The sequence below is a fragment of the Lasioglossum baleicum genome, chromosome 8, assembly GCF_051020765.1.
Source record: "Lasioglossum baleicum chromosome 8, iyLasBale1, whole genome shotgun sequence".
In the NCBI taxonomy this organism is placed as follows: Eukaryota; Metazoa; Arthropoda; class Insecta; order Hymenoptera; family Halictidae; genus Lasioglossum; species Lasioglossum baleicum.
The window spans coordinates 13,483,026-13,507,949 of NC_134936.1; the positions used below are offsets into that span (position 1 = coordinate 13,483,026).

The 24,924-nt window shown below is 50.0% G+C and overlaps 2 protein-coding genes across 3 annotated transcripts; one reads left to right on the forward strand and one right to left on the reverse strand.

The window, feature by feature from the left end:
• Window positions 1-8,729, forward strand: LOC143211417 (uncharacterized). Its single transcript, XM_076429097.1, has one exon. It carries the CDS (start codon window positions 5,180-5,182, stop codon window positions 6,332-6,334), a length of 1,155 nt encoding a protein of 384 aa, XP_076285212.1. The 5' UTR covers window positions 1-5,179; the 3' UTR covers window positions 6,335-8,729.
• LOC143211408 (uncharacterized) lies at window positions 8,013-23,199 on the reverse strand. Of its 2 annotated transcripts, none has more exons than XM_076429061.1 (10): window positions 22,571-23,199; window positions 17,826-19,453; window positions 17,362-17,548; window positions 13,195-13,367; window positions 12,994-13,056; window positions 12,772-12,899; window positions 11,908-12,273; window positions 10,818-11,161; window positions 10,434-10,700; window positions 8,013-10,352 (listed from the first exon to the last, which is right to left on the reverse strand). In XM_076429061.1, the coding sequence occupies exons 2-10, from the start codon at window positions 19,443-19,445 to the stop codon at window positions 9,910-9,912; spliced, it is 3,591 nt and encodes a 1,196-aa protein (XP_076285176.1). In that variant the 5' UTR covers window positions 19,446-19,453; window positions 22,571-23,199; the 3' UTR covers window positions 8,013-9,909. The 2 variants fall into 2 exon arrangements, with proteins under 2 accessions (XP_076285176.1, XP_076285177.1); XM_076429062.1 differs by lacking the exon at window positions 22,571-23,199 and adding an exon at window positions 21,544-22,517.
• Window positions 23,200-24,924: the final 1,725 nt, after the last annotated feature.

Genomic DNA, 24,924 nt, shown 5'->3' on the forward strand with positions numbered 1-24,924 from the left:
GTGAGCAGCGCTACCTGAGGGGTTGTCAGGGGGTTCGCATAATACGGGCCCGCTCTGTCCCAACGTTAGGTGGGGGCTCGCTTCGTTTATAGTGCGTTCCCTCCAACGTTTTCTATGCCAGCGCTACCCTCGATGTCCAGGAATTTACATCTCCGTGATCGCTGCACCCTCCGACACGACATTTAAACTTTAAATCCCTGCGATATGAATTTTCGAATTTCACTCGGATCTTTTCCTACGTCGATTCAATCTTCTCCGAGCCAGTAACACCGGCTGTACCAGAAATTTAATCCTTTGAGCGTCCAAGTGTTTCACTCTTTGCAATGATTTTCTGCCTCGTGACTTTCGCGTCAGAATCGGTCCTCAAATTTTGTGGAAAACCGGGACTTAAGTGAACAATTACATAGTTGTACATAGACTACGATATAACATAAAATTACATAACATTGGTACATAAAATTGGCTGCGTTTGTTGTAAGAAACTGAAACCTGACAGAAACTTCTTGCTTCTTTTATTGATTTTGATAATGAAATTTTTTTCATTCATTGCAATCTTATTTGACTAGACTCGCATTTCCTCGTGACCATAATTCAACTCTTATCGCCAAGAATCGAATAGAGATTTGATTCTCGTAATTGAATGAATGAAAAATTGCGAGTAAAAAATATTCGTAGATCTTGGAAACGATCGTCGATTGTATAACGATTATCGCCACTGCGGAGATGTCGCGGCAATTTTTGGGTTCGCCGTGAACGTTGGAAATCAGGAAGTCCCAGTATACGGGTGTGTGTGCACAGTAAGAGAACTCCAGTCGAGGGCACTATAGATAATTTTCTGGGCAGCTGCCGCGACCGTTGGGACGCGTGCCCCAGTCGCAACAGCTGCTCCAACACACACGCGTTCCGATCACAAACGCGCTCTTTATCTTTCAGTGTTCGCGCACCGAACGCACTGTAGGCTCGTATGTACCGGTGCAAGCGGCGTTAACGGCCGAAAAGTCATTTTAGGAAACAAGGAAGCGCCCCGAACCTTTTCGAGTCCCCAAGGACTGAATCAATTGACCGATTCAACGTTGAAGCTTTTTCAACGTTGGATCGAGGTATCAGAAAGTCGTTTCGAGAAACCAGGAAGCGCCCCAAACCATCTGCAGTCTGAGAACACCGTGCCAATCAAATTATGCAAAGCTGCAACGTTGCACTGTTGCATCGAGATATCGGAGACTCATTTTTCGAATGAAGAAAGTGCCTCGGAGCATTTAGAGTCTCCAAGCACCGATCAAATGGGCCGATCGAAACGGTTCGACGTTCGATCGCGATACCATAAACGACCCAATGATTTTTCATAAAAAGAGTGATTGTTTCCACGCCTCAGCGGCTCCGACGATTTTTCCTTAACGTGCGAGAAACCGGGCAAAAAAGTCGAAAGGAATGCACCGAGTGAAAATAGTGTTTCAGGTCAAAGTGACTATAGAGGCATATCAGCTTTCCTTTCGAGCACCGGCGTATATTATATCGAGGCTCGTTTACATAAGTGATAAAGATAAGGCCAATAAATAGAATGCTCGTTACCATCGAGTTTAACGTTTCCGACTCGTTCGAACGACACTGCTCTTCGCCTCGATCGAATGGATCCGTTGGTCGTTACCGTTCCACGGTATTAATCACCATTGTCCAAGAAAGTGTAGCAGATTTTCCGCTCGAGCGATATCGATCGATGACGGGCGAATTCCGCTCCGGAAGTGCGAGAAAGTGCACTTTTCTCTTTTCTGATCGACGGACGATTTCGCTCGCGGTTCTCCTCGAAATTCGATCGGAACATTTCCCGCGGGTCTCGCGAAACGAGTGATCGATCGACCACCGGGGATATCGATCGTGGAAAAGCTGCACGTGCGGCACGCGCCTAAACGCGTGTCCCGCTTCGCATCTCTTTTGTCGGTCGTGCTCGCTAACAATGAGTCATCGAATCTCGTTCCTCATTGCCAGTTCGATGTTCATCCCGGCCTCGTGCCATTATTCGCAGAGATGGGGGCAGAAGGTTCATCGGCAAGTTCATGGAAGCCGATGTCCGTCGAAACGGTTCGACTGCGACGACAACGCGCACAGCTAGAAAACAAAACCGTCCGCTAATTCCCGCCGGCCGAACAAAAGTTTTACGAGGCACAATTGGCCCCGGCGAACTGTATTAATCGGCCTTTTAATTGGCTAGTTGATGCCGGCGATCCAGCGCTACCTTAATTAGCCGGCGTGTCGTTGGGAATGGTTTCGCAAGGCCCGATGGAAAACGGTAACTCGCCGAGAAAATCGGCGGAGAACTCACCTTTGTTGTTTGGCAACGGCCGAGAGAAAAGGTCGACTCTTTGCCGAGCCCGTAGTGCATCTACGACGCAAAGAATAAAGGTCAGAGCGATCCCTCGTATCGCTGTCGACTGCAGATCGACCCCAAAGTTAACGGAGAGACGCGCGAAAATATTTACGTGTTTGCGGATCGTGGGTTAATCAAGAAAGATATCTAGTTCATAAAATTGCGATGGTATGTCGCAAATCTAATGTTGCGAACACAACAGTTTCATCTGGCCAATCCTGTTTCTCGATGCGGTAAAACGGGGTTAATGTAAGATCAAGTTCCCGGCGGAAAGAAATGTTTATGAAAAATCGTTCGCGAAGCGTTAATGACAGGCCCTGCGCTCTCGTTGTCGGACATCCTGCGCGCAACGTTTCGCATGTGAACTGGAGCAGCAGACTTTACATAATGTGCGCGGCTTATGAATATTCGCTTCGGCCGGCATACCGTTCTTTTTCTCCCATCGGCGTACGACATCGTTCCGCGGAAAGTGCTGTGTGAAGAAGGCTTAAAACAACGCGAAGGTTCATCTATCCGCGGTTGTCCCTTTCACTGCGAAACCGGCCGCGTGGGAGGCCCGTTCAGGATCTCATAGCAATTTCAGCGAGAACTAGTCTTCGCGGTTCAGTCTCCGGTCGAGTGTCTCCCGCGGATCGTGTCCCCGTAAATTGTAGTCGATCGGATCTCGTCGAATCGTTGGATCATGTCCGTTTCATCGGCGCTCGGTCGTTTGTCGCGAGACGACTATCGTTGACGATTAGTGGCGAGAGCGATCCTACGCTCTTCGAATCGAATCGGATGCTCCTATATCGCTGACGGACTGAGAAACTCGATATATGCGAAGTGAGACGTCTCTCGGCAGTCTTCGATGCTCAGTGCTAATCGCGCCGGTGGCAACGCGCCGATTAAGAGGTCTCGGGGAGGTGATCGCGATCCGATTAATCCGGGAGATTGATCGCCGCCGATCGATCGGTTATTCAGCAGCCGTGGCAGATCGGTGATTTCTCAAGAGATACGAACTGAGAACGAAGAAGAGCGAGTGGGGATCATTTATGACTGAACTGTGGATTGTATGCATTTAGGACGAGCAAGAGTACGTACAATATAAAACAGCAGTAACCATATTCAACAAGTTTAAGAACATCGGTCTCACCCCGATGGATTCATTAGAAGAAGAAAGAAATTTTGATTGAGCTTCTGTGAACGGTAAAATATAAAATAGCGAAGACGTGCAAAAAATTAAGAAATCGTCGAATGCTTTCGACGAATATAATTTTTGCATAACAATCCTCAGGTGAGCAATTAAAGATAAGAGCGACTGTCTCGATTCAACGCCGTTTCGCTGACAGAGAAACTCGATACGAGTAAAGTGAGACATCCCAGCAGCCTTCGACGGTCTCAACAGTGCTAATCGCGCAGCTGACTAACTCGTGACCCACCTTCAAGAACAAAGAAGAGCTGGCAGAGGAGCGATCAATCGAGGAGATCGATCAGAGCCGTTCGATAGCAGCGAATCGATTATTAAGGGAGTCGTGTCTGCGGCTACCGGCTCGGTGATTTCCCAAGAGATCTAAGCCAGCGAAGGGGAGGCAAGAAACCAGTGAAAACGGAGTCTGAGAAAAGGCGAGCTATCGTGTGCCGCGACCGGCGCGGTGCACGCGCGTGCAGCGGCATAATTGAATCGGCGCGTAATCAACCGGCATTGCATAATATGCTCGCTTGTTCGCCGGCGAGGAAAGCGAATAAAAAATAGCGAGCCGACGAGGACTTCGCCGGGTTGTTAAACCGCCCGTTGTTCCGCGTTGGGGCATCGTTGGATGCACCGCAGGATTTTCGTTCTCCATTGTTGCGCGGTGCCCGCCGCGACGATTGCGCAACCGCGCACGAAGAAATCCGCGCGCCGCGGCCACCGAGGATTTCAATTAACTCTCGAGGCGGTTAGCATAATTGGCCGGCAGCCGCTCGGTACCGCCGGAAATCATTGGGGACTTCTGCACGACGGCCGCGGGAATTATCGCGACTAAAACACCAGTCTCCACATCGTCGCCAGGCGATCCTCTGCTCGATTCGGTCAGACGAAATTGTACAAAGCACTCACAGTTTTTAGCTACAAGCTTCACTCTCATAAGAACTAGCAGTGGTTAAATTAACAAGGTGATCTCTTGTCTGGCGATTTAAGGTACAGAGTGTTGCGAAAGAGAAGGCCCAGAGTCCTGTGCTTTGGCTCTAGAATCGGTACGTTTCGTTACCAGCGCGAATAGTCTCTTGCAGTCGTTTCGTGTCGCGTTCCATGTCACCCAGTACGTTCCGTTCACGGTCAAGTGCTCTTTGTTCCGAAGCCAACAGGAAGCGACGAACGATTTCCGCCGGAGGGAACCGGCTTGATGTATGCAGCCTAGGACGCCGAACGACCATTCCACCGTGCGGCAGGTGCACTCGATTTCTCGGTTGCACCTCTGCCAAGTTGTTTGCGGCCTAACACTTTGGGGACAGTCGACGTCGGCCAATGTGCGACGAAAATTCGATCCGGAACAGTGCAAATAACAACTGACAACCTCAACATTGACCTCCTCCTTTCGAGATTAAGTTCGTCGGGACCTAAACGTGTTAGTTAAGCCTCGTCGCAAAGGAGAAAGGTGCCGCGAAGAACTTCATAAGAAAACTAGACATTGTAAAGAAATAAGGAGGATGCGTCATAGCTGTGAAAACGGGCAAACTCACCTGGAACACCTTGTCGCACAGTGTCCAGAAGGATTTAATTTATGACATCGTCTTGAGGTTAGGCAACTAGTAGTTTCGAATCTTGCTAGAGCTATTAGAAACTATCAGGAGCTAACAATGATGGAGAACGTGTACGTGATAAAGGTGAAGACGAAGCCACCCATGTCCTCCCTGTATCCCTCAGAGCGACGCTACTCAGCTTCAACAGTGGGAGGCCTGTCATTCGTTCATTTCGGCTTGGGAGCGCTCTCGCTGCTCCTAGGCAGTCTGGCCCTGTCTGTCCAAGGTCCAATCCTGTCCGCTGCCTGCCTCGTCCCATTTGTGACTGGGGTCCTAGCTTGGAGAAGGTGGTACATCGACAGGAACATCGCCATCTTCTTCTACGGCAGTCTGTTCTCGTTGGTCGCGGCAATCCTCTGTTTCGTCGCCACTGTCTTCGACATCACACCCGAAGCTAAGAACCCTACTATATGGCCCATAGACGCGATCATAGAGGAGTATCGAGATACTTTTCACGAAACAACCATGCTGGACGAGGAGACTTTCAACGTGACTGATTCTTATGATCAACTTCCCAACGTCAGCATGAACGCTCCTACGCCTGGGATTGTGATAGACAACATGTCCAACATTTCTGGGTACATCTTAAGAGCCTCCACCAGCGATCCGAGCGATTCCAGTGAAATGACAGGCAACAGCACTGAGAGTCCTCCGCAGGTATCATCTAGAGAGAATGAAAAGACGGGTAACTTCACCGGGGACTCCTTGTTGTCTATAAAGAACAGCGTGATGTCCTTCTGGCGGAGGAACTACCAGGAGAACTCCCATGCCAGGACCCTGCTCACGGTGAACGTTCTGGTCGCAGCTCTTCTCGAAGCGTTCTGGTCAGCTCTCAGCGCCAGGATCGCTCTAAGAGGGATGATGAACCGTTTACCAGAGGCTAGTTACCCTGGCGGTGTCACTGGTCAAGGGAATTCATCGACTACAGGTCTCGGAAAGAGGAAACCACCGGCTCCCAGACCAGACATCTTGGACCACGATCGTCGACTCTCGGAGAGCTTGCAGAATCTCAGCGCGCTTCATGATCTGAGGAACCCGGGACCTAGATTACCTCTACCTGAGTCGAGCAGGGAGTTCAGGGAGAGGGTCGAGAGGTTCCTGGCGAACCAGGCTGCGCACAGGATCGTCGAGGGAGCCTGCTCTCGAAAAGAACCAGTCGAGGCGTCGACAGAGATGAACGAACTGTCTGGGAACGTGGGTGTGGATAAATGAACCGACGTAGAATCGCATCGATCTCACAGCGTAGACTAGAAAGCAAAGCAGCGAATTTTCGTAGCAATTTGCTTCGTACTTTCGTACAACGTGGCAGGACAATGGTTTTATTCGGTCCAATGGAAAATCTGTCTGGACAACGATTTCGTTAGACTGCGGATTTTATGCGTTTATAAGGAAAACGAGTTGGTGCCTTTTGTGACATTGCAGAAATTAGATCAGTCTGATGTATTGAGATCATTAAAGAAATTCTCAATTTCACCTTTTATGTCTTACAATTAAATGCATAAAATCTGCACCGTAATGACACCTTCTGTAAAGAGGCTTTCTTATAGTTCGACACACCACATTACGTGGAAAAATGCATCGATCCGCGAGAAACTGCAACAAGTTGGGGGACCACAGAGGGTTAATTAACCCTTTCAGTAGCATACTCGTCACTGTCGCAGCATTAAAGTCTAGAAATCTCGGGACTGTCGCGTCGCGTCGTCGGAAGAATAAATCTGCTTGCGGAGGAGTTAATTGCGACCGAAACCGTGCTGTTAAGCGTATTGTGTGCAATTCGCTCGCGAATAGGATCCCGCTGATTGCGACACCGCGGCGGCGCTCGATTCAGATACAGTTAAAGAACGGTAGTTACTCGCAACGAGTCTGTTCATTCTGCGCGAGATCGCATCAATCGCGATCCTAGAAAATGGTAGATTTATTCACCTCTCTGGCGAGCGCGCGCGCGGGGACGATGAGTTGCCGAGCCGAGTTGAGCGCGTTGTTAATTAAACCTTCCGCGGGAATCGAATTAGCCGATTGCGTCACGTTCGTAGATTGAACTTGAACGCTCTCGTACTTGTATTTGTATAGATGCGATTGCACGAGCGCAAGACGCCGCAATAATAATACAAGACGGGGACTAACACGCGAACGGGAACCAACGTAGTCCCGTTTTCGTTACCCGCGCGGATCTAGATCGAAACACGTATAGCTCACAATGGATTCGGCCTTTCGTACGCGCGCATATACCTACTACAACGTGTTGCGAAAGTTCAACGATCGTGCCGCCGCTTGCGAAATCCCATAATCTGATATTGGCCAACGCGGAGAGCGCGGGAGTTTACCAAGAAAACCGCTGACAATAGAGCCAAGCCGCGACTATAGATCCCGCATTCCTCGTTAAATGCTTACCTGGGCGTGTTTCTGCGACATATCGATGGAGAAACTATCGCTTGTTCCTCTCTGATTAGGCCACCGAATTATTCTATTCAACCGATATAAATTAGTTGAATGTGTGAGCGACCGGCGTCGCGTGTGTGAAGAAAATGATTTTGTGTGTGTCTCTATTACACAATTACATATCTCATATTTTACTGATTACATTATCACCTTTCAATTCTTTTTCTAAAACATTTTTGATATTAATTTCCATTCGAGACGTGAGAATAGCTGTTGAAATTACAAGATGTAACATCGTTGAATATTGTAGAGGATTTTGGTTATCGACATAAGGTTTAATTGAATATTGTAACTGTCAGAGCTACCGCTGAAATAAATACTGGAAGTGTTAACAATTCGGGCGAACCACCATGCAGTTACGGGGAAGCGTTTTCTGATAATTGATTATCAACTTCGATATAGCGATTTGTTTTGGGAGAACGAGTAGCAGAGAAGAACAGAACGACGAGTGTGTGTGCTCTTCGAGTTTATTAGCCCCCGAGTTGAGAATGTAGCGAGAGCAGCGTTGACCGGCGGTTTCTTTACAAAACGAAGCTTTATTTCTCATAATGGTCAGTTACATCGTTCGACTTGCTACGTAGATCGCTCTTAAGGTACACTTTATCGAGTAAACAACGTTAAACTATTCGGCCGAGCGGGCCCCGACTATAAAATATTCATCTGCATCTTGTGTTACGCAACGAGCGGCTGACAAACAGCGATAAACGGTCGACGATAGTCTAATCTGTTGCGCTAACCGAGTAGATTCGATCTTTCGCTACATGTAGCTCTTCTTGGTCCACCTGAATTTGTATCTCGACTCGCGCAAACTCGAGGCTGCCACGAATCAGAACGACTATCGAAATCATACTCGATCCGTGGCGAGTTCGCGCTTCTCCTTAAAATAAAAAGAAAATCGTAAAAACGTGTAGACGTGAATGTCGGGCTTCGTTACGGATTCGCAAGTTTCGCCGGAGTGTTCCTTCGATCGATTCGTTGCGAAACATTTGCAGAAGCTGAGGGACTAACCGAATGATCGGCAGTGACCGGTTAGCAGAAACGGCTCCGACGAAACCGCGAATTCGAACGCGACGGTGAACGGCTGTTGCAACGATTAGCGGCTAAGTGCGAAATCGAGCTGACATCTAGCAAGTTATTGGCAAGAGTAAAGCACACGTTTGTACATGGACGTTTCTAACGAAACGCCGAAGGAAAGGTCCTCTTCGAAAATGGCTGCGCGACTTTCGAAAACTTTCTTCGCCAACGAGAGCGGCCCTTTCCCTCGACGTTTCACCTATCGAATTAATCACTCCCTCCCCTGACAACGCGAGTACGAGTTCGCGTCGACGTACATCGATTAATGCTACAAACAACACGGGCGACATCGCTTAATTAACAAAAATACCTGGCTACGCAGGATTGCCCGCGAATTTCCCCATGGACCTGCGACGCGCAATCCGTTTCAGACTTCTAGCGACGCGACGACCTCGGGGTCGCATCTTTGTTCGCTCTGATCGGGCGTGGGGCCACCGTTTGCTCCGCGGATTGCCCTGGGAGCAATACTTCGCAATAATTTGAATAATTCTGCCCAGGAAAATGAGTCGCGCGAACTCAGTTGCCAGCCCAATAAATTGTAGACATGCAGAGATAGTAAGTTGCACCTACGAACTGTGTTAACGTATTGTTATAAACAATCTAGTAGATTATATAAACTGTATTATTATAAATAATCAAGTAGAGCTAGCAGCCTAATCCCTTCTGTGCTGTTCAGTTTGTAGATGCTCAACTTCCGATCTCTGTATAGTATCAGCACCTCACTTCAGCACTTACTGTACCAAGTGGGCGTGATTTAGACGCTCCGCCGTGAGCCAAAGTGCCCCACGGGGCAATCGATGCCCACGCCCGGCTTAGATCCTAACGATTAAGGTTTACGTGTGTCTTACGCTACACTGTACCACGACAAATCACATCGCTTACGACTCTATTACGGTAATCCTCGACTCTTTTTCATCGTTTCCTTATCTACGCGGACGTTTCTCAGTCCGATCAGCGGCAAAGCTTCCAAGAAACGTAATAAACGACTAAACGGACACGGTTCTCCAGTGATTCTGTCTAAGGAAATCAAAGGACGAGTTGTACTGTGAGTTCTGTTTCGTTAGAAATTGTTCCGCGGCTCCTAAAAGTACGAGTGTCAGAGACTTCGGCTACAAAAGGAACTACATGTCCCCAAAGTTTCATGATTCGTTTGAATTTCCGGGTTCGGGGTCATTTCTTGCAAGTACAAGTTGTGTCTAGAATTGTTCGATCTCTGCTTCACGGACACCAAAAGCAAAGACTCCGACACTCGACAGACCTCTCTCCGAACGCGATTACACGTTCACCGGACGAACATTGTCATCGGACTGTTGTTGCTCCCCACTCTGCCAGCCAGAGTCCAGCGTTGTCGAATCGCTGAGACAGCACTGAGGCGTCTCCTCTTCCTGGCTGCTCCTGTAGTCTCTGTAGTCTCTGTCCCTGGCCCTGTCAGTCTCCTCCTCTCTGAAGTATCCCGAGGTCGCTGGACCCTCCTGAAGCTGCTCATCGTCCTTCGACGCGTAGTACGAGTATCGTCCTTGCTGGATCACCTCGTACTGAGCATCAGGAGCTAGGAAAGGTCCCCTGGCGTTCCTGGGCTCGTCGCTGTTGGCGTAATTGTCGGATGGTATGTCGCCGCTGTCTGAAGGTAACGGGAGAGGCAGTCTGGATCGTTTCGACAGCTGTCTTTTACCTAGACGGGCTGCTAGGTAGTCGACGCCTTCCGAATGCTCGGCACCTGGAAATTTGAAGACTGTCATTCCTAATCTGGTGTCAGGATGCTTTACAATCTCTTCTCTCGAGGTGCGTCGTTCTCTACCTTCTTTCTCCACGGCCAGGTCGTAGAAGCTGCTCTCAGGACCACAGCAGGAGCTCACGTCGCCGAAGTATAGTTCGCTTTCGGATTGTTTTGATCCTGGGTTCGGCTCCTGTTGGAACGCCCCGTTCTCCACTCCTTTAAGAGGCTTCCTGATCCTCCTGCTCTTCATCGTACCCTCATTCACTCCCTCAGGGTCAGTGCTGTTCGATATCTCTTCGGCATTCTCATAATTGTCGGATGGACGTTTCGCTGGTCTGGGTCTGTGATCTAAAAATGTAACTCGATGAGCTTAACGATCACGATCCTCTACAGTATCTGGTTGTTGCTGATTGATTTCAAACCTAAACACTATTAAACATTTCTATATGTCCCGCGGATAGTAACCTTCACTATTTTCGAAGTTCTCTATCCGTTTGGCGATCCTGGGCCTCTGCTCGGCCACTTGGGGTCTCCTGGCGGGGCTGTTTGGATCGCTGTATGGTGGTGGAGGGCCCCATAGAGGGACGGGAGTCTCAAGAACGCTATAGGAGGCGGTGCTAGGAGTGTACGGACCATTCTGAGTGTTCAGAACAGAGTAAGGCCCACTCGGTTGAGAATTGAGTACACTATACGGCCCATTAGCGTTCTCAGCGTTGGCTTCCGTCTGTCTTGCCTGAGTGTGAAACCCATAATTGGAGTCTGGACTCGGTGCCGGTCCTCTGGACCTGGACCAGGGCAGTCGCCATCTTCTGCAAGATCAAACAGAGACATTTTTATTTAGAAAAAACTCTCCGCGGTGGAATTTGATGCGCAACGAACGTTTTTCCCGCCACGGAAGAATCCGTGGAGGATTCGCGGAGATGGTATCGCCGGAATCGTTTTTATCAGGGATCTCGGATGAAACCGTGAACGCCGGGAGCTCGTCCATCATCATTTATTCCCAGCGACCCTCTCTGCCCGTAAATGTCGGCGGCGGAATGCGCGGCCGGCTTAATTGATGCCATACATTAACGGATTACCGGAATACAATGCGCGGCCCCGCGGCTTGTTTGCGAGTTTGTTGTACCCCCGGATCGTGACACTCGTGAATGAAATCTATTGAATATGGATCAGGCTCCGGTCCTAGGGGGGGGAGGGGGAAACGGCGCGGCGCGCCACGTGAACATCTGAATTGCATCAATAATCGCTCAATGAAGACCTATGCGAAAATTGCTTCGCCTCGAGTCGACGATGCCACGTAACCGCGGCTCGTTACGCGTCTTATGCAATCGACGACGACGCGTTTCCTGGGAAGAACTTTGTCGTTATTCCTGGAGTCGATGCAACTTTAACGACCGACCCCTCGATTCCCCGTTTAACCTATGACGGCGCTGGACGAGACCTTCGAAGTGTGGGATCAGGAAGCTCGTAGATCTTTGGAACTCTGAAGGAGTTGCCGGAGAGCGAAGTATGAACTGTAGACCGTGGACGAATCTAAATCCATGATTAACTGTACCTGGAGGGTGCCAGATCCGGGTTAGGCGTGTACAGGTTGCCAGGTGTCTGCGCCCACCAAGGACTTGCACCTCCGCAGTCGTTGCAGCAACCGCAGGAGCCAGTCGGTGGTCCCACGGTGCCTCCCTGGCCATATAGTGATCTGCATCTGAGCTCCAACTGCTCCCAGTACATCTTCTTCTTCTCGTGACTCAGCAACTGGTACACCAGCATGCAGGAGAATATGCAGGCCAGGATCCCTGCGACCGAGACGCCGAACAGAGCTCTCAGACAGGCATGAAGAGCACCGTGAACTGCTTCGCAGTGAGGTGTGCCCTCGAAGAGCACGCCGGGGTCTCCTTCCGGGGCTCCGTAACACGTGCATGATCTGGTGGGACGTGCATTGTTAACAGTAGTCTGCCATTGCTAACTGTAACTTGGCTAGCTTCCTTGCAGCTCGCCCGAACGCCACCACGACCGGAGTCATTTTCTCTGGGGCATCTTGTGCCAAGAGTTCGTAATTTAAGATTTATGCAATTATCCATCTCATTGATTTTCGAAACATTGAGTTAAGGGAATTCGCTGTGTTTTAGTAAATACAATAAAATTCATATTGCAGTCTACATATTAAATGGTATAAATTGCCATGCGTTTTTTTCAAATGTGGCGACTTTGTAAACGCATTTTTCACCAACGATGCATAATTATTTGATTCGATTAGCTGTAGTTAGGCACACGTTGCAGTGTCCGATTACTGGTAAATAAATGAATAAATCCGCCACGTGACCAGTAACAGAGAAGTAATTTTGTAACAGCGACGGGGCGTCGGAACAATTGACTCCAGCGTGGCGTCAGCGGTCGCTATAGCATCAGCCGTTGCTCGTACCTCGCTTTGACGGTGTACACGCATTTCCGCAGACCTTGCAGCCGCGACATATGGATGACAGTAGTCGTGACAGTAACCAGGACGCACACCAGTGCGCAAACAACGCCGACGGAGCCGCAAACTTTCATCTAACAAAAGCAGAAAAAATGATAAATGTTAGTCGAGAGTTTCAAGCGACATGTTTGGAATTGTTGGGATTATGTGATCGCGTGTTATACCCACCAGAAGACCGTATCTGTGCTTCCGCCTCGCGAGCAGCATGGTGAACAGCCCCATTAAAATTAACTGCAACCACGCATTGAATGTAAATGATTATTTGCTACATAGTTGGCTCCCGTGGGAGGGGAGGGGGAGGAATGATTTCGAGAAAGGGGGACGGGTCCACGAAAGACCCGTTAATCTATTCCGATCTGCGGCTCTCACCATTATGCCAGGAATGTAAGACGGTACAGTCTCAAAGAGTGCTAGGCTGGCCGTGTGGGCTGAAAGGACCGCGTGCACTGCCAAAAAGAGACTGCCGACCGCAGCGCTCAGACCGCCGCACAGGCAACAAAGGACCACGTACTTCTTGCAGCAGCCGCCCTCGCCGGTGTGGCCTGCAAAATTCAAATCGGTCACTGATAGCGAACCAGCATCGTGCGGAACCCCTCCGACAATTTTCCATCGCACGTCCCCTCCTATCTGAATCACACGATCGCTCAAACACCCCTAAATCGTTCACGAACCATTTCACCGCACTCTGTCCTTATTATTAGACTGCGGATTTTTATGCGAAGTAAAAATTGCTTGCATCGAATACAACGAACAGGAACCACATAAAAATTTCGCTGTTCCTTTAATCATATTTATGGTAACACATCGGTGATTTTAAATTCTTTTTCTCAGCAAGAAGAAGAAATTAGCAATTTAATTATTACATTAGGCTCATGTTTGTTCTGTGTCTATGCATTGGAAGTGGAGGACTGGTTAACAAAATCCAACGGAGTACTTCAGCGAAGAACATTCCCGTGGATCGAAGCTGGCAGCCGCAATCTTGCGTCGAATCTTTTCGCTATCGGCTCAAAGGATCCCGGAGAAACACGAAATAGCTCGATCCTCGAAAACCAAAGGCTTTGTAGTACTATCGAGACCCTTTTCAGAAATGGTCCCGCACGACTTTATTCCCAAGCCAAGCTCCTCCGCTCACGGGATAATGATTGTCCTCGCGTGAGAACCAACAACGAGCCCCGATCCAACCACAGACGGAGACGTGCCGCGATCCGAGTTTCTTCGAATCTGTTCTAGATCCTCTCCTCGCCAACTACATCCACTAATCGGTCGAAAAGAACGTAGCCGATCGTTTCGGAAATTGCTGGTTTTTCGAAGGAGAGTCCTTTCTGCATCCTTCCATAATTATCTAGAGGAATTTAAAATCTGCTTCAGAGTCTGCTTATTCGTGTCTTTGATGCTGAGGATCGTACAAAAGCTGTGATATCATAGATCACCGGATTGTTCTTGATATCACGGCGAACGAATAGCCAAATCGTGGTTTCCTCAGGCAAGTTTGAGCATCGTTTGAGTGGAGCCGAATGCAAATAGCGAGTTCTCGGGCGCATAGAACAGAGAGTTGCTGCCGAGATCGGAATTGTCATTATTCGCGGTAAGCATCGGACAAGTGGCGACTTTTTAGTGGCGGCAGAGAGCCGCTTCCATTCTCTCGTCAGCCAGCCTCGACTTTTGTTGTCAAAGTTCGCGATTCAGCCGACCACGCTGTATTGGAAATTCCGCCAATGAATGTCGAACGATAGAGGCGGTGCTACGTTGCCTCAAAGACAATGGTGAATTCTCTCTCTCTCTCTCTCTCCGCGAGGAGACACTCGAGAGAGAGAGAGAGAGATAGAAGTTTTTAATCAGGTTTCCCCATTGACGAAAGAAGGGTACTCTTTCTATAGAGAAAAAGCGGGAGGATCACCTTCGGTAATTAAAAATCTAATTATTTTTCCGTCCAGCGGCGGAGTCAGCGAGCGGTTATGTGGGTGAATTGAAATATGAAATAATTCCCTCCCTCGTAGAACGAGACTGCTCGAGGATTATCGGTTCAATTTCTGTCCGCGACTTTTCTGAATGAAAATTCCAGGACAATGGTGCCGGTCGACTAAACCTGCCCCAACTTTTTGACAGTCTCGGGCCATTGTCAGCGCCAGCAAACGGACCCCTAGGCCCCGGGTCAAACCTGAGGGCCAATTTCTTAAAGGAAAACGTCTCCTTCGGCGTCACTTTGTCAAGGAAGAGGCTCTCAAAGACTGGGATTACCTTTTCAACTAGAAAATCCTTCTCCCCTACATATACGCAATCTCGGTCGCAATTTATCTCGGCATCTATTGAAATCAGCAGCTTTCACTGGTGCGTCGAAAACCGTGGAAAACCTGCCGAAACCTTCCCGAATACCTGGCCCGCAGTGTTGAACCTTGCACCAAGTGCTACCTGCTGCAGTTACGGGGAAACCAAACAAGCTAGCCATTTACATTCAACTTGGGGAGCTACGTCGCTAAGAGAGAGCCATGGGGTTTTCAATCCCGCAGAAAGGTAACCGTAGATCCCACGGATAAAACGACTGATTTACGACTGCTTCTATCCGCGCGATCTGTTCGATCTTGAAAATCGGAATGGAGTCTTCAGGATTCCATCCAGACCACCATTGGGTTACGGTATCGAGCAAGCTTTTATTAAGGAGCTTGTCGATATCTATTTTTACGCCAACCTTTCCTCGTCCACGTGACCTTCCACGACGCTGCAACGTATTTTTTACCGGGCAAAAATAGATCCAGCTAGAGATTACGTTGGTAGAGATTTCATGGCTGTTGCTCTCGGAAGACAAATATGACCTGCGACAAATTCGAGCGGTGGGATGATTTATTAGTACCGCTGGAAGCTATTTATCTACTTCCATATTCAAATTCGTCTGCACTAGCTGTATATTTTGAAAAAGAGAATATTTACAACCGACTAAGAATTACAAGCTAGGTCCAACCTAGTTTCGAGTGCAAATTAAAGTACCCTTCCCTGTGGTTTGTTCCAAAAATTCGGATCTTAATCGAGCAGCAAGGGTGAGCCTCCCCCGACCCAGCTAATAGCGGATTATGCGGGTTTAGCCCCGTAACGGGGTTACAGAGCCGATTGATAAATTAACAAGAAGGGTTAATCGGCATACCGCAGGGGTGAGGGTAGTGTGATCTTGGGAAGTGCGCGTGGTTCGCCGGATGCGGCAAGTGGGAATGAGCGTGTGCCGCCATTGTGAACGGATAGCCCTGGTTATCCATCTCCATTTCCGTCCCGAGTCGGCATCGCACGATCTGCAGCACCGGGTATCCGTCCATCTTCCTCAAAATCTCTTCGCGGTCCAGGCGAACCTTCTCTCAGCGCCACTGTATCTCTTCAGCTTAACACACGTGGTCAATGTTTATCTTCTTCTCCGGTAACTTCACACGCTCTTATCACTGAATCCTTCGAGATCGCGAGACAGTCGAGAGATAAATCGACGGGGATGCTATAGCCGCACGCATCGACGTCTTCGACGCTTATGGACTACGTTTGCGCACCGCGTGTCATCACTCTGCCAAGGTCAACTCTCCCGAACGCACTGTCCCGTCTATCGATCCCGCACTGTGATCTATAATTCTCTTCCCCGATTAAAACGTCACTCCAAAATTAGCTGATCCTTCGGAGCGAATCTTTCTAGCGGAGTGTTCCTCTTTGCGTATGCTCTCTATGTTCTCGAAACGTTTTTAAAATCTTACTGATACCGCAATAGATATTTGGAGTGACTCTCTTTCACTGCGAACGATGTGACAGTGTCCTCGCCAGTGACTCCGCGCGGCTTAGATCACCGAGGACGAATGCGTCAACACAACTCTGCTCCGGGCTGCTGCACGAGATCCTTGTTGACCCGTTGCACGCTGGGGTGTCCCACAGGTGGTGGTGGTGGTAGCGATCCTGGGGTTGAAAGCCAGCCTCAGAAATTTCTTTGAAAGGACCTCCGGGTCCGTGTTCCACCCACGTCCATTCACCGAGCGACTCGAATCGATGCCCAACTCCGTAAACGTGTTGCAGCCTGTTGTTCGATTCGTAGTATTCTTCGACACGATGCTGCTCTGGCTCTCTCACGGCTGCTGCGAACACCGACTGGTCGATATGCTGTCTCGATCACAGCGACTCGACGCGGTCGAGGGTGGAAATTCCTAAGGGGTTGGCTCCCCCGGAGCAGAATCGGTCAGCAACGCTTTTAGCAAGTCGATAACGCGCCGCTGATAACGAGTTTTCTGCCGGATGATACTGCAGGGGGCTGGGATCTCATCGTCGAGAGAGATCACGAAGGGGGGAGCTAGGATCTAGCTTTAGGGTTGAAGAGAAAATTAAAGGACACAGGATAAAATCGTCGATGAAGAGAGAAAAATGATTTCAGCTAGGATACAGCTGATGATGAGGTCGAAGATGAGTTTCTAGGGGTTGAAAAGATGTTTTGCTAGGCCCAGAAGAAACTACCCCCGGCCGACACGTTGTATTCGATCGTCTACGTGCCAAGTACCATTGAAATTGTGTTTGGATACTCACATTGATTGGCAGACGTTGTTTCGTACCTCCTGGTCGGTCTAGGGGGTGGTCTAGGTGGTAATGCCGGTGGTTGATGCGTTCTCGACGCCACTTCAACGCTGCCATCGCTTTCACCCTCTTGGCCTCTCTTGTTCCCCGCTGTCTGCATCACGTGGCATTGGCACTTGCTCTTCGAAGGAGCCGACACCTGAACACGACGAATCATGATTTTACATGTTGACCCGAATCCTCCGGGAATTACCCTATTTTCTGGAACCTCTGATCACAATTTACTACGTCCCTTCAATCGTAAACTACGGCTTGGAAACTATTGCTATATCGACCTCGGTCTTTGAAACAGTTCTATTACGTCAAAATGTGTTGCTCCTGCTAATGAATTTAATCAGACTGCGGATCTTATGCATTTATAGGAAAAATGATCAAATGCAATCTAGCTATTCGAACGAATGAAACGCCTCGTTTACCTGTATCGAGTCGACCCCGATCAGCGACGAGTTTTTGGTATCATTGTTTTGCGAGTGCTGGTGCCCGTGACTATGAATGTGTCCGTGGTGATGACTATGGTGCTCGAGACTGGACGGTGCCCGGTCCCTCTGCCTGGGATCGGGATGCGCTGCATGAAGCGCGTGCACTTGCTGCAGATGATGATGATGGTCGTGAACGTGGTCGAGTCGGCTGTGCGTCCTCGTGTTCGCGTTCGACGAGGAGGACTCGCAGGAAATCCCGGAGCTGACATGATGATGGTTCACGCTGGAGTGTCCGGTCAAGCTGCCCGACGAGCTTCCGTGATGATGACCGGCTAGGGGTGTGGTCGAGAGGCTGCTGTTGGCGTTCACCGCGTGCCGATGAACCGCCGGTGAACCACCATGATTCAGCATGCTCGAATTCGACGACGCGCCGCTCATGGCGCTAGACGTGCCATGATGATCGCTGGAGAACCCCGAGTTTGTCGGATAATGACTGCTCAGGGCTGCGGCGCTCGCTAGACGATGATGACTCGTCGGCGAGGCTCTGTGAGCCATGCCGGCGGACGGGTTGGGATGATGATGCGCGTTAGGGTTGCCGACGTTGGCCTGGCCGATCGAACCAGCGCCAGAGTTTCCGTGGACGTGGCCGGCTAGACTGGGCGCCAGGTTCCCGTGATGATGGCCCGTCATTCCTTGCGGTCCGTGCGGATGATGCACGGTGGCCGGCCCGTGGTGATGTCCTCCGATGCCCGTGGCCTTCGCGTTCCCGTGGTGATGATGAGTGTGCTGCCGCTGGTGCTGCTGAAATCCCATCAGCCCCTCGGCCCCGTCCAAATTCGCACCGCTCCGGAAGTTGTCCGCGGCGTGTTTGTGGACGTGCGCGTGCCCATCCCCATGGAAATGACCGTGGACGACGTTGCGTTCCGCGGAAGACGAGGCCGGCGGCTCGTGATGGTGCTGATAAGGGCTCAAGACCTGCTGAATATTCTTCAGCTTATCTTTGCCCGGGGCGGCTTGCTTTGCCGATAAACCGGTGGCGTGATCCTCCAGCTGCTTGTCCAGATCTTTCGCGGACGCTTCCAGCAATCCCGCGCCAGCCTCTAACAAAGGGCTGGGGCTTGAAGTTAGGCTGTGTGGGTTGTCCTGCAGTCCGCTACCGGATTCCTGAACTCTCCTCGCGGCCTCGAACGCCAAGTTTCGAGAGAGATCCAAGTTCCTCGGGCTGCACGAGAGACCGTGCTGCTGTTGCTGCTGCTGGTGCTGTTGGCCGTGCCTCGACATAATCACGGCCTGGTTCTCCATCGACCGCGGATTCGATAGATCGCCACGCTGATGCTCCATCATATCGACGCTCCTACTGTTCTCCAGATTGATCTGCTGCGCTTCCTGGTGGGACAACGGGCTCTCCAGTCTTCTTATCGGCTCGAATGCGCTCTGCAGAGCCTCCAGACCTCTAGGGAGTTCTTGGCTGTTGGAAATTCTTGTGCTTCCCACGCTCCTCTCCACCCTGTCCCTCTGCGCTCGCATCGAGTCCATGCTGCTCATCGCCGAGCATTGACAAGAGTGTTGCGGACTTTCCGGAACGTCCAGGTCGGTGGTTAATTGCGGCTGGGACATCTTTCTACCTGAAAACCACCGTCCATCAACCGATTAGCGACCAAACGCCATTGCAACAGCGCCTCTGCAATTTCACGCGAGCAGAACCGTTTTCACTCGATTATTCATTCAGGCTATTTCATATTTTGACAAATACTGCAATTGTGAGTAAGGTTCAACAACGATTAGATTCTCATAGGGACGTCGGTGCCTGTTCGTTCGATTTCTAAAAGGTTCGGTTAATTTAAAGACACTCAGCTGTTTATCGCGAGGATCGGAGAGTGTCCGAGGTGTTCGTCGACGCGTTTCCTTGATCACGATCGATCATCGTAGAGGATTCGCGCGGTGTCGGTCGCCGCGCATTTCTCACATCTCGTCGAGAGGCGATTTATTCGCCGTCTAGCCGCCGCGCGGCTCGTTCAGCTTGATGAATCGTTTCGGATTACAAAACAGCGGGAGACAGCGTGTAAGCACCGTGTACACGTGAAAAAATAAACGCGATAATTTCGTCCCCGGAAACATTCCTGCCTGCACTGTAATCTGCACAGTAAAGCGAGAATATGTGGGAAATATGACGAGAGACTTGAATACAATGGGTCACGAACGTGTTCCTACACTAGAATGAAGTTAGTCCAACCTAATTACTTGTTGAATTTTGTACACTCCCCTTGTGTAACTCTTAAAAAATCAATTCCTTTCTGACAGAAGGTAATCATCGTGTTCTTTGGTGTAATGTAGGCGTGGCCTGTAGCGAGGGGGCGTGGCTTTGTTGCTCCCAGAGTCAGAACAGTGCCCCACAAGGCAATTCATGCCTATTACCTGGTCTATATTAAAGTAGATGATCTATTTCTTACAACGAACGATTGCTAGAGACAAGAAGCGACAGTTGTTCGAACGACACTGTGTCCTGTGGGATCATCGATGAATCCTGGAGCGAGTTAGCGAATAAACGAAACCCCAATTACGATGAAACACGATCACAGTGTTGTATAGCTATCGGATCCGTTCTGGACGCGGAAGCTCTGCGAAGTTCGCCGGCCTATTAGCGCCTTCCGTCGTTAAAACTTTCGAATGGCCGCCGTAGAACTTATAGGAATATCTCGGCGGGCATTAGGCGCGTTTCTCCTTTTGAAATTCCAAGGTGGAGAGTCTCCTATGGTCCGGGGGGCATTGTACTTATTTAAAAGAATCCCCGCCCTCTAACTTGCCGGCCAGGGTATCGCCTTGTTAAGAAATTCTTACGAGTCTGGATAATAAGCGTCGGCCGGAAAGCATCGTTACGTATTTTTCGGACGATGGTCTTCTTCTCGATCGGATCTCGAGGCGAGAGCCGATCCAGAGCGAAACTTTTCAAACAGATAGAGAGAGCCAGAGACAGAGAGAGAGAGGAAGAGAGGAAGTCGGATCGACGGACCGGGGAAACACGGACACCGTTACGTTATCGCGTCGTTTTTATTAGCCATTACCGAGGTGACGAGCCTATTTGCGGCTGCTTTAAAGGAGAGGATCCGCTTAGGCTAATGGCTCGCGTTTCACCCGCGGAATCGATCGCGACGATGGCGTACTCAACCCTTCCGATACCGCCGGTCACTAGTCTCTCAATGCGTTGTACTTTACTCGGTGAACTATGGTTGGCTGTAGGCTGTCGATTTTTGTGCAAAATAAAAATTATTTCCTTTTCTGAATAATTTTAATCGATTCGAAATGATACAACAGTACTTCTAATTATCTTAATAAAATGCCGCAGTCTAGTAATTCGTTATAAAACGGCAGTTCAGGAGTGGAGTTATAAAAACTTTACGTTTTCATTACAAAACAATAGACGGCGACTCTGCGGCTTGCTCCGATCCATTGCTATGATTTACTGTGGCTGTAACGCGAACGTCCTCCGAGAGGAACAAAACCTAGTTACGCTCTTTCCACGGTCACCGATTTCTTCCGTCAGGCGATTGTTCTCTGTCACTTAGGCCGCATGACAGAGTATCGAATGTTCCGCTCGCTAGGCGACGTGTACTCCGACCGATCGGCACATAACAGCGTCCCATTCGATTATCGGAGGCACGCCGTTGAAAAACCACGGCGGATCGAAAGGGTTGAAGCACGAGAGGCGTCTAGTTACCGCAAACCAGTCCAAAGTAGTCCCCGCGAGTACGGTCCGGTGACTCTCCCCGTCCATTCGCATTCTTCGTATCTCGTTATACGAGTGCAAAGCCACCGAAGGCCATGGTCAAGTTCGATGCCGACGTCGTTGCACGGACGCGGCTCACTTTTTCTGTCGTTCGACGATCTTTTTCTCTCCTCCGTTCCTCTCTTTCTCGCTCGATGTTCTGGCCTCTTCGCGATCGGTAGAAAGAATGGGAATACTTCGCGGCACGTGGATTTAATTTCGTTCACGCAGAACGGGCCCCGTAGAAAGAGGCCCCCCTCCCCGGGGCCCGTTCCAGGCTGGTTCCACACGGTTCTCGTCGGATGCCTGACCGGTAAAAAAGATTCTCGCGTGGTTTACGCGTGACCGTGAAACTGATGTAACCGACTAGCCATCGAACGATAGAGGAATGAAATCGGGACGGGGATAGAGAGCCAGCGGAGATCGACGCGACGATCGAACGCGAATCGACTCGGCAGCATCTATCGGACAGTTAGGAGCTGTTAATTCCTAGTTCTCAGATAAGCTATCGGGCCGGGTTTCCTCCGGATACCGGTTCCTCGTCACGGGTAAATGAAACGGTGTGTGTCAACAGGTTCGGAGCGGAGTTGCTCTAGAAATTCCACGGTTGTCGATCCGTGCATCCTGGAATCCACATCGATAGCTACCCTCTCGATTCCCGGCTGGCTGGTGCACCTTGAGCTTGGCAGATGGCACATGGAAGGCAGTCCTGCGTCCCGAACGTCTCGAGGCAGTCCTTGCCACTCGGTGGTCAACGCTGTTTGCCCAATAAGGAAAATGAGATAGTCCTCAATATTCGGAACCACTCCGACTGCCATCTCCCAAGCTCCGAAGCGTACCGTGAGAAAAACCGAGTGCACAGAGTTGAATTGCACCAGCGGATCGCACAGCGAACGAACACGAGCTCCGGATTCTGCGGGGCAGGCACGCGGATCTATTCGCGCGATATCAGGGTAAAGAGAGCGAGATAGCGGCTCACCTGCACGATCGAATATTCAAGCGGGTCCCGTCTGCTCTCCCGGGTCCTCTCAATCACTGTCTCCCGGTGACGCTCCTTCCGCATGCCCGACGATCTCCGCGCGGATCTGTACACGAGGCAGTGGTCTATTTTCGCCGCGGGTTCCCTGTTCCTTGGTCTTCCCACTGGAATACCGGGACACGTCGGTAGGCGTGCGCATTTTCGAATCGGTTCCTCGGTCGCGGTCTCGGTCCGGTGTGGCCGCGCGTGGCGCCAAAAAAGACGACCGCACACGCGCACACCGCACACACTCACGGGATCCCGCACATACGTGCACTGCCGAACGAAAACGGAGTGTCGCACAGGAAACACGAAGAACACACGGTTTTTCGGGGGTATCACATGCACAGCACCGAACGGAGACCGCTCGTTAATCCGATTCCGAGGGTCGAGTATCGCATCGTAGAGAACAGTCCCACGGATTGCGCACACTGAAAGAGTGAAGAGAGAGATGAGAGGAAAGAGAGAGCACCGCGAAGAAAGGAAGCGACCCGGAGGATAGCAGCGCAGCGCAATATCGTGAGAGACTGAGTCCGGTGCCTTCCACCTTCACTGGCAGCCGTTCTGCCTTGGAATGTGCCTTTGCCCCCTCGAGCCCCTCTTCGCTCCTCAGTACCGGGCCCAGGTGAGGGGCCCTCAGGGCCCCCGACTCTTACGCTGCTCGCTCTGTACCCCACCCGCCCCCTACCCGTCACTCCTAGCCAGCCTCGTACCCAGACACCGTCGATTCGGTCCTGGGACCGCGAATGTCAGGCCCACCCACTCGACTGAGCTACGACCCGAACAACTGCATAGACCCGATCACATACGCTGTCGTTAAACGCTCTCCGTCGTCTCTCTCTCTCTCTTTCTCTTACTGTTCCTCTATGTGCATCGGGATCGCTGCTCGCCCAGAAATGGAAAGCGGACCTGTTAGAATGATCCTACTCTCGCGGATTATTGTAATTGCAGCCGGCAGCAGTGTAATCTGCCACCTCAGGCTCCGCTGTTTCAATTGTTGCTGGCTCGAGGATCTTTATGGCGTTTATGGTCGCTCGGAACGGGATCTGGATGGCCCTGCGGAATCGACTGGCTATTGTTCCAGCTATTTTATTAATTTTATTATGCATTATGAGATTCAAAGGTTGCCGACTATGTAGTTCTCATCGTAGAAAGCTCGAGGATCTCGAGAACTAGTTCTTTGAAAACCAAGCGAGTTTATTAGTTGAAAGATCCGACGGATCGTCCGATTTCACAAGATTCAATGTTCCGATCGTGGTTTTTACGAAAGTTTAGTCATCTAGGCTGACTTTATCGAGGTCCACGCAACTCACTTTTCCTAGAAGGAATTTTCTAATCAGCAGATTTTGTTATAACGATCGAAATACATGCGAGCGAATATATTTATTACAGATGACGTGGTGTATAGTCGGCCGAACAAGCTCTATTGTTTGAGAAATAATCCGTCGGACACCGGCAGACTAATTATTACCTACTTACCGATTGAAATAGGTCAGTAAGCGGTAGGCAATAATTTCGCTGTTCCCAGGCCAAAGCTATTAACCCTCTCCTCTTTTGTTACATTTACAAAGCTCGTGATTGATGATTACCTTCTACCATTTAAAAGGAACAGCAATACCTTTTAATCAGTTGTTTCTGTTGTCCGGGATATTAATTAATTCGGCAAGTGGGCAGCTCGACAATAGGAACTAGGACAATTTTCAATAGAATGAACCTCGATGACAGGTTGCATTTACGACGGCAGGGATTATAAATTAAACCGAACGGCATTTAAACGGCCCTTTACAGCGTTTTCATTGCTGTTTCCAGGAGATTCATGGGGTTTCGAGGGTTGAAATGTGACGAATGGTCGCCGAAAGACGGTTGACGACGATTTTCGTGGGCCAGGTATTTTCCAAAGGACCTGGACAAAGAATGCCGAGGTTCAGGGACGACGAAAGACTAGGTAGTATCCGAGGCAGGTACTCCGGGCTCGTGGTTAGCTCGGTTCATAACCGTTTCAAGCGTAGGGGTATAATTTTCAGGGAGGAAACAGCGACGCGATTCCCTCGTGCTCGAGGGCTTTCTCTTCTATTAACGCGATTGTTTCGAGCGGTAATGGAGGATAACCATCGCGAGCCTGATTACCCTTAAATTTAGTTATAAAAATTCTTCGCTGGCTGCGTGCCACGGGGAACGCGAACCTCTTATCCAGCGAGCTTCCATTTCGGCGAGAGAGGTTCCTTACCGATCGATTGTTGGTTTCTAGGCATCCCGATAAGAACATCAATCTTCCACAAGCGATTACTCCTTCATATGCTTTGTCGTTCACGTGT

Coding starts and splice junctions, on each gene's coding strand:
- LOC143211417 (XM_076429097.1), top strand. CDS start 5,180: ATGATGGAGAACGTGTACGTGATAAAGGTGAAGACGAAGCCACCCATG.
- LOC143211408 (XM_076429061.1), bottom strand. CDS start 19,445: ATGTCCCAGCCGCAATTAACCACCGACCTGGACGTTCCGGAAAGTCCG. Junction 11,162..11,907: donor CCGGATCTGGCACCCTCCAG/GTACAGTTAATC, acceptor TTGATCTTGCAG/AAGATGGCGACTGCCCTGGT. Junction 10,353..10,433: donor CCTGGCCGTGGAGAAAGAAG/GTAGAGAACGAC, acceptor TCAAATTTCCAG/GTGCCGAGCATTCGGAAGGC.